General features: G+C 23.5%; 1 protein-coding gene across 2 annotated transcripts; it reads right to left on the bottom strand.

The window, feature by feature from the left end:
- Positions 1–100: 100 nt before the first annotated feature.
- On the bottom strand, positions 101–11805 carry LOC724760 (G-protein coupled receptor Mth2). 2 transcript variants are annotated; one of them, XM_001120657.5, is made up of 5 exons: positions 10665–11805; positions 4866–4944; positions 2284–2468; positions 2061–2226; positions 101–527 (listed from the first exon to the last, which is right to left on the bottom strand). In XM_001120657.5, the coding sequence occupies exons 1-5, from the start codon at positions 11491–11493 to the stop codon at positions 191–193; spliced, it is 1596 nt and encodes a 531-aa protein (XP_001120657.3). In that variant the 5' UTR covers positions 11494–11805; the 3' UTR covers positions 101–190. The 2 variants fall into 2 exon arrangements, with proteins under 2 accessions (XP_001120657.3, XP_006568661.1); XM_006568598.3 differs by lacking the exon at positions 10665–11805 and adding an exon at positions 5193–6240.
- Positions 11806–12547: the final 742 nt, after the last annotated feature.

The following is a 12547-nucleotide window of genomic DNA, read 5'->3' as shown; positions in this document are numbered from 1 at the left end:
ATATTTAATCTTTAATTCATTATTAATCGATATTTTGATGAAGTGTCAAATGTAAATTGAATATAGATTTGTCGAAAGCTAATATACTTCAATCAAAATTTTCTTTTTTTCTTTTTTTCATTTGTTATTTTTATAAAGTTGTGTAAATGATACATAATGAATCACGATACAAAATGATTAAAGCTAATTATTAATTATCGACGATTGTTTTGTCGCAAAAAGATTCATTTGAATATGTGACAATCTTTTCTTGAAACGATGGAGCGGAAGATGTACAAGTACGACAACCACTACGAGTTGAATTTCTTGAAAACACATTACTTTCACGGCAACCAAATCTTCTTAACAGTAGTCTTTTAACTTTATCTTTCCAAACGAAAATTATAAAAATAATTACTCCTTGTAAAGTATTCGTAAAATCAGTAAGGTACCAAAGATATGTTGGTGTATTGTTACAAAGCCATGATATTATTTCCATTGACCAATTTATACCCATCACAATGAACAATTTCAAATATAGATTAAACCTGGACAAAGCAAATTAAATTTCACATTTAATTAAATGAGATACTAAAATAATTTTAATATATAATAGTTTTAATATATAAAAATAGTTTAATATATATGTACATATATACATATATAAATATATGTATATATGAACAATTTTATATATCATAAAATCGCAGAAAAATAAGTGTGACTTAATAGACGTTCCATGATATGTATTATATTATATAATGATATGATAAATAATCAATTATGAAAATGTATGTTTCTATATTACAAATTCATCTTATTATAAAAATTATAATTCATATTATAATGCATAACTTATATGGAATATATGGAATATTATTTATCGATGAAAAATGTTTTTTTTCCAATTTCCAAAGATTTCAGCATTTTTTCAATTTTAAATATAATTTTATTTGGAGATATGTTTTATAGAATAATAGAACATTAAAAAAATATAAATATATAATAATTATAAATATTTTAATTTAAAACTTTCTATTTCATACTACTATAAAAAAAAATATTATATTGAAAAAAATATAAAGTTATATTAAAAATGTTATTGAAAAAATATTGAAATTTTCAATATTGATTTATCTCTTTAAATATTATGTTAAAAATATACTGTATATATATATATATATATATATATATATATATATATATATATAATTATATTCTACAATATATAATTAAACAATATATAATTAATTGTAATTATACAATATATTATAAAAAATAAATAATCTCATTTTAAAAAAATGAAATCATTATTTAAATTTTCAATATTTTTTTTGTTCTTTTTAATATAATTTTATAAGGACGAAATAGAGCATAATATTAAATTATAAAATATTTTGATTTTAATATTCTATCGTACTTATAAAAAAATTCCCATATGAAATTATATTCAAAATTAAAAAAAAGTTTTGAAACATTTATAGGAATTGATTTCATTCGCTCAATGAGATTTTTCATTGAATGAAAAAAAGAAATTGTATAAATTCATATATAAATCTCTTATGCACATAATCAAAATTCTATATTCTATACACATAAATCAAAATTTTTGGATAAGATGAATTTCTTTGTAATATATAGTACGAATATTTTTGCGAATGATTGTAAATATATATTATAAATTTATATATATATATATTCTATAATATAATAATCAGTTATAAATGCCAAGATCAATGATAAAGACGAAACATGCAATCACGAGATCCTGTTTAAACGGATGTATGTTTTGTTACGCGAGAGCGACCCGCTTTCGTCATTACAAAAATAAATCAAATCATGGGAAAATCCTTATTGTATAAGTTCTAAAAGAAGGTCTGAAAATAATTTTACCGTCACAAGTATGAAATAAGAGCAATAATGTAAAAGCATATCGATGTAAATAAATGGAAGAAAGTGAAATCTTAGCATTTAATCAACTATTTTATATATATTATTGATTAATTTACATATACTATGCGATAACACTAAAGTAGATATATAATTAAAAATTTTTTATTATAAACAAAAAGAGAACGAACCATTGTTTATTATCATCATGGCGTCTACTGTCTATACCTCTGAGATGTTGGGCCGTATCTTTTCCATGTTGTCGTATTTTTAATGCCGTAGAAATAAAAAGACATATATTACAAAGAACAGTAATACCCATAGGACCGTAAAAATATATTGCCTTTGCTTCATCTCCTATCGAACATTTATCAAATTAAAAAAAACTCGTTATTCTAATTCATGAAAACTTACTTGTGAACCAACAATTCATTTTTCCAAAGTCTGGTTTGATTAAATAATTTGGAATTTTAGGCAGAAAGTCCATAATTGCGCAAATTCCTGTGAGAATCGCTGCACAACCCCAAGCGTAAATCGAATATATTAAAAATTTTTTACGCTCCCTTTGTTTCACGCTGCCATGTAGGGATCGAAAGCCTCTGAAAATAAGAAATTCTTTAGTAAATAAAATAGAATTAAAAAAAAAAAAGTAGAAATACATGAAAAAAAAAAATACATGAAAAATGAAACTTAAAAAGTAAACTAAAAAATAATCAGCACAAGATTTCGATTATTTTTTTTTCATTAATCACAACATATAGCATGTACATGTATATTATACTCCAAAATATGGCTGCATTGTATCAAATATTAAACAAACAAATGTTAAATATTAAACAAACAAATATTAAATATTAAACAAACTCATCTTATTTATTATATATTTAATTAATAAATTTACATATTAATTAAATATATTCAATAAACAAAAATTTAAAAATGTTAGAATAATATTTTTTTTTATTAAAACATCGCTCTTTTTTAAAAATATAGCGGAGATCGTTATAAAGTGGGTCTCATAAAAGTTTGGGAAGCCCTATTTTACACGATATGAGCTTGTGGTTTTATGACGTGTTCTATATTTCCTGCCGTTACATCTTACAAAAATAAGATTTATAACTTTCAAAGGATCGATTAGATTAGATTAAAAGAATTATTAATAAAAATATATATATCGTTTGTACGAGAAGAAATAAAAATACGACGTCTTTTTTTATTTTTAAGCAAAATATTAAGATTCTAAATTTAATTATTCTATTCATTCATGCTTTATTTGAATATATATTAATATTTTGAACTTGTTCCATGAAATTTTTTGATTTATGAACAAAAAAAAAAACTAAGAAAGTGAAGAATGGAAAATACAATTTATAAAATTGGAAATATGACGCGCAAACTTGAAAAGTATTTTATTAATAGAAATTACGAATAAATAATTGATATTCAAGAAAAGTCTATATAAGTCTATAAAAGTCATCCTTTACTATTAAATTAGATAAAAACGTAATTTCTAATTGATATTTATCTATACATGAATGTGTACGTATGTTGTATAATATGATATGATCAAGGTCGCACTATATAGTCACACCCTTAATTACATTCGTCACACCTATATACTTATATGCTTTACATATATAATAAAAGAAATACTTGGTAATGACCGATAACTCGTTATTCTAATGATTATAAGCTATAAACAATATTAAAAAAAAAACTGACAATGATCAAATAATTTAAAATTAAAAAAAAAAAAAAAAAACGATTTAACATGATTACTGCATGCTACTCGGATAATTTTTTTGGCAGAGAAGAAAATTGAAATATCGAAATATCATTAGTATTCAATAATCTATAAAACATATCGATCAATGATTCAAAAATTTTTCGAAGCATTCGTATATTATAATTAATCGATTAAACTTATTATTTCTAAATACCAACGTTTATTTATCATAATTTTATTAATTTCTTTTTAATTTTTTTTTTAAAATTATCGAAGCACGAAAACAATCGGCATCAGTATATATGTGTATAGTATCGATGTGGCGTCGATATGGCGTCAGTATAGCGTCCGTGTGGCGTCTATGTGGCGTCGGCGTCAGAACCGAAAGACCGATTCTCAGCTTTCGAGCTTTCGAGATTTGTTTATAACACACGTCACGATTTGTTTGCTGTACACCTGGCGCTTTACAAATACATACACATATGTATATAAGTAGATCTCTCAAATACTTTTATTAAGAATTCAATTCGGTAAAGAATGAAATATCATATGTTACTTTTGATTTTCGAGACGCAATCATTCTTTTCTACGCAATATTTTTCATTCAACGTTTATCATTTTATATAATATGTTTTCATTAAAAAAAAATACACATGTGTATATATATATATATATATATATATATAAAATTTATATATATCGTTTCAATCATACTTAGATAAATGAATAAGAGAAACAAACGCGTCGATTAAAAATTTTAATCTGTTATTGAGAGAATTCGGAGAAAAAATTATTTATGTATAATGAAAGGCAAGATTGGATCGATTGAAAGGAATAAAAGACACATTATTGTCGATGTTAAATAAACTTGTGATGTTCACAGAATGAAAGTACTTGAGAAAGAAACCCTAAGTCTACTTCGTGGGTCGATCGAACTTAATTTAAGAATGTTTACAAAGTATACACGTGCCGTCATGAACCGGATATTAATTCACGTATGTCGCTATCAATTTCCCTCCGATGATCGTCAACTATCGAATTGCTTTAGCTGGAAAGATATTAAGGAGATAATTTTTATACTACGTTCCATGATGCGTATATCATCGATTTTAATAAGCTTTTAATTCGAAAGCATTGTAAATATGCTGTTAGTTGGACATATTTGAACTTAACACGATTGATTAAGAAAATAAACTAAAATGAAATGTAAAAAAAACAAGTTAGGGTATACATAAATGAGTTAAATAATAAACGAGAAAAATTAACTTACCCAAATGTCCACCAAATGTCGAAGCACATAACGTTCAACCAGAAGAAACTAGCCAAAAAAGAAAAATGAATGATGAATGCTGAAACAGAATTCAATCAAAATAAATGATCAATGATAATTTAAATATACTAGCACATAAAAATTTCATATAATATATAATAATAATAAAACAATATATATAATCATATAATATAAAACGGAAATAAAAAAGATACGCGATGCAACGCAAATAAATAACGTGAAATCTTGTTTACATGTATTTTTTATGTTAGAAATATCAATCTATATATAGAGATACGTAAAATTATTATGTAACTGTATAAGTACCAAATATAATGCAGAGAGAATTCGAAATGTGTTTTTGTGGAATAACATTTACGCTTGAGAGTGTCACATAGGCGACCAATAGAGAAATAATATGTGCACGAAGTGTGTAGCCGTGTAAATTTTTCAGTTCCGGTAACAGACAGTAGACGATAAACGTGGCAAACAGGAATGGCACTGATACGATCATTCCGATGGGATAGAGTACTTCATTAACATTAACATTTATCTCATCTTCATCCTTGTAACAAAAAATTACATCGAACATGGTGGAAATGATACCGAGGCAATAATCATTATCTCGAAAAATTTCGTTCTTGTTATACTTGTAGATTGAACCGTTATCGAGAATCATGAATTCATCTTCCGTATATTCTTTTGGACTAAGTTTATAACGTTGCCAGCCTTTACAAGGATCTTTAACGGATAGATGAAAATAGCGTCGATAATCCGGCGTCTCATCGATTAACGTTAAATTATTCGAGTTGTAAAGGGGCGGAAAACGATAAGTATTATTTGTTTCAATACATTTATCGTTCGTCATACGATTCCCGTATGGGCAACATAAAGGAATACATGCTTTTCCATCAGTCATGAAAATAACATTGGAAAAACATTGATCCTTGCTCTCTGCATTCGTGAAAATATTTTCCATCCCTGACTTCTCAATATCTTCATTCGAATGAAAATATTTCGTTCTGTTATCGTTATCCATTTTCACATTCGACTCGTGTACGGCGAAATTGATAGAATCCTGGTTAAGAGATGGTGTTGTATCGAATTGCGAAGACGGTTGAATTGAATTTATCGCGAGTATCATCAATAATAAATCACCGATCACGACGCGAAACATCTTGGTGGATAGGTTTTCATCAAGTAACTGTTTATAACGATTCGTTCAGATTTATAATAACCGCAGCCATTATCGTTTTACGCGGAAACGATACGATTGCTAATGTTCATAACGTCGGTTAATCGCGTCACGTTGCAATCGACTAACTACTGGGAATGATTTCAGCGTTTTCGTTTTATTCTTCCTTTTTTCGTTATCCTTGTCACCTTTCCACTTCCCTCTCTCTCTCTATTTACCCCTTCTTCTATTTATTTCTTTTATTCTTTTTATTTATTTTTTTTTATTATCTCTTTTATGTTCTTTTTTTATTTGCCTCACTTTTTTCACTTGATTAGACTGTAGAAACTTTTAATTTAAAAAATTGAATAGAATTCTATATTAAAAACAAAAATAGAAGACAAGAAGAAGACAAGAAGAAAGAGAAAGAAAGAGAAAAGATAAATTTGTAGCGGCAAAAAATTTAGTGAAGGTCAAAAAATAAACAGATAGCAAATTATTATGAATATGTAATTTAATCAAAGATTGATTTTTATTACTTTCTTTTATGACTTATTAAAATTTTATGATATATAAAAATTTATTGTTATATATTTGTATATATATAAATCTAAATATTAAACATTTATTTATAATAGTATAAACTATTCGATTGTTTTTAATATAGTAATGTATCCTGTATGTATGTATGTATTCTATAGTAAGAATTCAAAATTATTTTATTCATTTAATGTACATAATTAATAATAAATCAAATAATATTCAAATTTCAAATTAGAAAAATCTTAAATAATATGTTATGTACAACTCTATAAAATATTAAATTTATAATTACATCAATATAATATAAACTATTCAATTTTATGACTCGAATAAATTTAAAAAAAAAAGTCTAAAATTTATTGAGAAAAATTATTCGAAAAATAAGATAAAATTCTGGATTATTTAAATATAAAGGGCACCGTTGTCGACATTGAGCAAATACAAGATATTTCGAAATTTTTTTCACGTATATTCACTTTGATATCGAATATCATGGCATATGCCATATCAAGGTAACCAAAGGAAAGTAGATAAAAAATGAGAAGAAGAAAAATTTAAAGTGGGGAGAGAGGTAAGGTAAGGTAAATCAAGGTGAGGCATTGCAATCTGTTCTTGTTTATCTTCATGTATTGAAAAACAGGAAATCTCCGAAACAAATCTTGAAATTTAAATTTTAAGCATCGATCAGGAATGGATAAAACTCGATTAATTCTAGTAATAGGATACGAAAATCGATAAAAAACATATTATACATAATTTTATACATATTCTCATTAATTCATATAATATTCATTTTTAATATTTAATAATAATATAAACCAAAAATATTTTGGCAATTAATCAATTCGCGTTTCATATTCAACACATTTTTATATTATTAAAAATAGCTGATTAGTTTATGCTTGTTTATATCTATTTAAATTTAGAGATAGTAGCATTTTCATTATCAAATTTTGCCCTCATTTTTTTTATCATTTATTGATAAAATAAAATTAATGAAATATATTCTCATAATAATGCTTTATTAACTAAACATCTTTTAAATTATTATGATAATGTTTGATCCATTTTCATTGCTCATAAAACTAATATTATTATTTGGCAACAATTTGTTGGTAATTACACATGATTAATTTATTACAAAATACCATATAAATATAGTAATATACTATAATATATTAAAATCATGTAATTATATCCATATTTATTCAAGAAACTTTATTTTCTTGTAACAAGAAATCTTTCACTTGAACTTTGACATTATATTATTAAATATCAAAATGAAAGGATTATTTGAATTTAAATAATAATAAATTTATAAAATTATTATGTAATATCAAGTTAATATCAACCTGAAAGTAAATAAATAAAATCTCTATTTAATAAAATATTTAATAATACTGTGTTAATATTGTTCTTATATTAAATGCATATATTAAATATTTCGATTACATATTTTATTTTTAGAAATTTAGTACATCAAAAATAAAAAAATTATAGAAAATAGAAGAGAACAGAAGAGAACAGAATAAAAAAAAACTTATTATAAAATTTTGAGTACCTACAAAATTGAGTGAATACAAAATATAGATATACGAAAGTGTACACTTTAAACATAAAAGCACGAAAATTCGATTAAATGGAAAGGGAGAAATTATCAAAAGAAAACTTATTGATATTGTTAATAAGTAAAAATAATTGTAAAAATAATTCTAATTCGTTTGGTATCAAACGAATTAAAAAAAACTTATTAAAGATTATGCATTAAAGAATGATTACAAATGTGATGTAAATATAAATTTATTTACATCACATTTACAAAAATATAAATATCACAATTGAAAAAAATATAAAAAAATACAAATTTATAAAAAAATATGAAATGAAAATGGCATGAAAAATATTTTTTAAAAAAATACCTACACCTAATTTTATATAAATTATAAAAATAAAAAATATTACAAAATTATAATTTTTCAAATAATCGATGTAAATTTAATTTCTGATGCAAAAATTGTATCTTACTGATCTTTTAATATTATTTCAATATTACTTTAATAAATATATGTACACCTTTGTTATCTTTACTTTTTTTTTTACGTCATTACAATGATTAATATCAATTTGTAATTAAGAAATTGCAACACAATTGCATATGTATGTATATATATATTATATAACACTATATGCAGAAATATATGTGCGAAAATAGATATGTAATTCTATAATACAAGATAAATGATATTTTTTTAAATTCTTTTTCGATGAATCTTTCAACGATCAATTTTTTTTGCTTATTTCTGATATTCATTTTTTTTACTAATATATTATTTAAATATTTTTTAATGAATATTTATTTGATTTTCATCATTCATAAGTTTAAATCAATGTATATAATATTGCCATATTTTCGATATTTATATCATTAATTTCATTACAGAAATGCGAGAGCACATTTTTGCATCTATTTCTTATTATATATAAAAGAGGATTTTCTAATAAATTACTTTTCCACGAATCAATTCATAATTTCAACTTATAAGCAAATATTAAAGCTTAGAGTACTTTATTATCTATGTAGTATTGACACGCGACTACGTTTACTTAATAAGATAATTGAACAATATGTTAATTGAATGAAAAAAAAATATATTACAAATTTTTCAAAATGAGTTTTTCCATGCAACAAGAATCATAGAAGTTTTTAATATTTATAACGAGAGATAACATGAGATAAAAATCAAGAACTGCATAAAAAAAGAGAATGATGAAGAGGAAGTAAAAGAAGTATTTTTATCAAATATTTATCAAAATTTTTATTGTCTAATCATTTTTTTTTATTAAAAAAGAAAATTATTTTTATATCTTGTTAAAAGATGATACAACCCCTATTAAAAAAATTTTGATTTTTATGTTTTGAGCAATGAATAATTTACTTTAAATTTTATAAAATATAAATATACATACTTCTTTTATTAACATTTATATTTACTAATAAGGCAATTATTTTGGCTTCAATGATTTAACTTAATCTCAACAGTTATAAAAATTATTTTTTGTTCTATCATAAATATATTAGTAGATTAAGTTACATATTAACTACAGTAAGGTAGAAATCCATGTTTTAATAGTTTTAATAATTTTTAATATATGTATTATGATTATATTTAAATATTAAAACTTTAATTTGATGAAAATATAAAATCATTTATTAATATATTATCAATCAAATAACAATGAAATTTCATTCCAGGAAAATAAATATTTAAAATTAAATCATATTATAAGAATTTCATTTAATGATAATTTCCTTTTAATTCATTTCAATAAATTTAAAGATTATTATACTAAAAAAAAAAATTAAAAAAATAAGCACCGTTAATGAAAACAAACAATCATTCAATTAAATTTTATAAACGGAAATTGTGTTTACTATTATGTTTTATATGATAATTTGCAAAATCATATATGCGTTTTGCAAATTACTTAAATGTATTTAAATATTTTATTATACATTAATGATATATAATTATATTATATATTATATTATATTATATATTAATAAAATAAAATATGAAAAAGTAAAATATGAAAGTATATGTAATAGAAACTATATACGGAATAAAACACGAATATATTAATGGTACATGTGTTTATGTCGTATTTCTAATACGTGCTTAAATGTATAAACTATATGTATATAACTATAAAACAAACTTTATTGATTTCGATAGATTAATTTCTTTTCTATTTTTTGCGTTCTTTTTTAACTTTTTAGTTCATATGGTACAGATGGTCGAAATATTAAATTTTATGATTTATCTTATTTGTTTAAAATTGTTTTTATCGCATTCGATTTATCTATGAAAGAAAATTATCTATGAAAGAAAAGGATCGAAAATTTCAACCGATATGATTGATATCGTTTTAATATTATGTATAAAACATATTTAATATAATATATACGATCGAAGAAATAAAATAAAAAAAAAAATACAAAAAATACAATAAATAATCATAATTTCAAATGAACAAAGCAGTAAGAAAGAGAAAGATAGAAAGGGAGGGTAACGAGTTCTTACCTATTGCGCTGCAGAAGACATATTTAAAAAAAAGTAGTTTGGCTAAGACGAGAGAAGTATAGGCAACCACCAAACAAGCCACATAACACATTAAGGTTTTTCCATAGAGATTTCTTAATTCTGGAATAATCGCATACACAAAGAAAGTAGCGAAAAAGAATGGAATAGAAATTATGATTCCGGCATCCACTGGGTTTGAACTCGTTGTAGACGCATTCAATGTACAAACCAAAACAGCAATTGTTTTGGAAGGTTCTTTCCAATCAAGGCAATAATTCCAAGCTTCATATTTGTCACCATTGAAAGTTTGAAGAGTACCATTTGCTTGCACCACATACGCATCTTCTTCAATATTTTCTGGTTCGAGTAGAAGTTTGCTTAAATTTTCGGAACATTGCATGTCTTCTATCAGAAAAAACTGATCGCTTAATCTAGATATTTGTTGGATTTCAGCTGCAAGTTGGTTTTGTTCGAGAACGAGAGATTTCTGAATAAGTGATTCATTTGATAGGGGAGTACAATTCGGTCGAATACCTTCCCCTAGAATCTCATTTCGTTTACAACATTTTCTCAAGCATGATTGTAAATTACATATACATCCATATGTTTTGTTTCCAAATACTTGATATGATTCAGCAGGATATACTAATTTATTATACATTATACTTCCATTCTCGAATTTATTAATTTTATTTTGATCCAAAATAATACCAGGAAATGGATGACAAAATGAATTCTCTCTTCTTTCCATTTTCTCTCCATTGATCTTCATTGATTGATAAATTAGAACGAATAAAAATAAACGAATAATTATATAAAAATGCTGCATCTCTGTTTCCTATTCGTATACGTTCTTCCTGCGTTCAAAATTGCTCCACGCTTTCTTTCATTCCTTTTTCGTTCTCTTTTCCCTTTTTTCCTTGGTCTTGCTAATTTTTTTTTTTTTATGTATACGTATTTCTTTACGTATTTCTTTTCTATTATTTTAAAATAACATATGTTTCAATTTAATTTAATTTAATTTTTTCTAATATCTTTATTTTTTTCGATTCGAATTAAGAGGATCCTTTGAAAAATCATCGTTTTCGTCACAATTGTAAAAATTCACGTTACTAATAATGATCATCCGATGAAACGTAAAGCTCGCGACTGACTGCCCTCAGTATTTTTCGATCGTCCGTGATCACAGCGTGAATGTGAACGCGCGCGCGCTCGTTCATTCACCCCAATATCATATGGATATTAAATACTATATATCATTAATAATTTTATTAGATATGATCTCAAATTACTTTTTTTCATTTTCTCATCATGTTTGTTCACCAATTTTAAAAATATAATCATTATCTTTAGTATAACATTTTATTCGAAACAAGATTATAAATTACATATAAAAAATAATTATTAGAAACATAAAATTTCTAATATAAAGTGCTTTAATTATTTATATAATTAATTTCGATTAACTTTTAATAATGACTTTTTATAATTATTCTTTTTTATTAATTAATTTTATACTAATTAGTTTTAATTAGTATAAATACATACTCTTAATATTTATCTATTATTACAAATATCTTATATAAATCTATGATTTCCTTCAATATATTTTTTTGTTTCATATCTCAAAAGCACTAGAATCTTCTTACCATTTTAGTATCATTTTCAACATTATCGATTTAATTTAGAATAAAATTGCAATATTAATAACAGTTAGAACTGAAATTACATTTCAAAATGAAATTATAAACATAGATTAGATATAGAAAAATAGATTTCTATAACCTAATTTGAATCAATTATATGATATTAATTAATTTAATTAATTTATAAATTAAATAACTAATTAATAATAATAATACATGATAAAAATTAATATATTA

Source organism: Apis mellifera, linkage group LG1 (assembly GCF_003254395.2).
Source record: "Apis mellifera strain DH4 linkage group LG1, Amel_HAv3.1, whole genome shotgun sequence".
NCBI classification, from domain to species: domain Eukaryota; kingdom Metazoa; phylum Arthropoda; class Insecta; order Hymenoptera; family Apidae; genus Apis; species Apis mellifera.
This window is presented reverse-complemented; position numbering and strand designations above follow the sequence as displayed.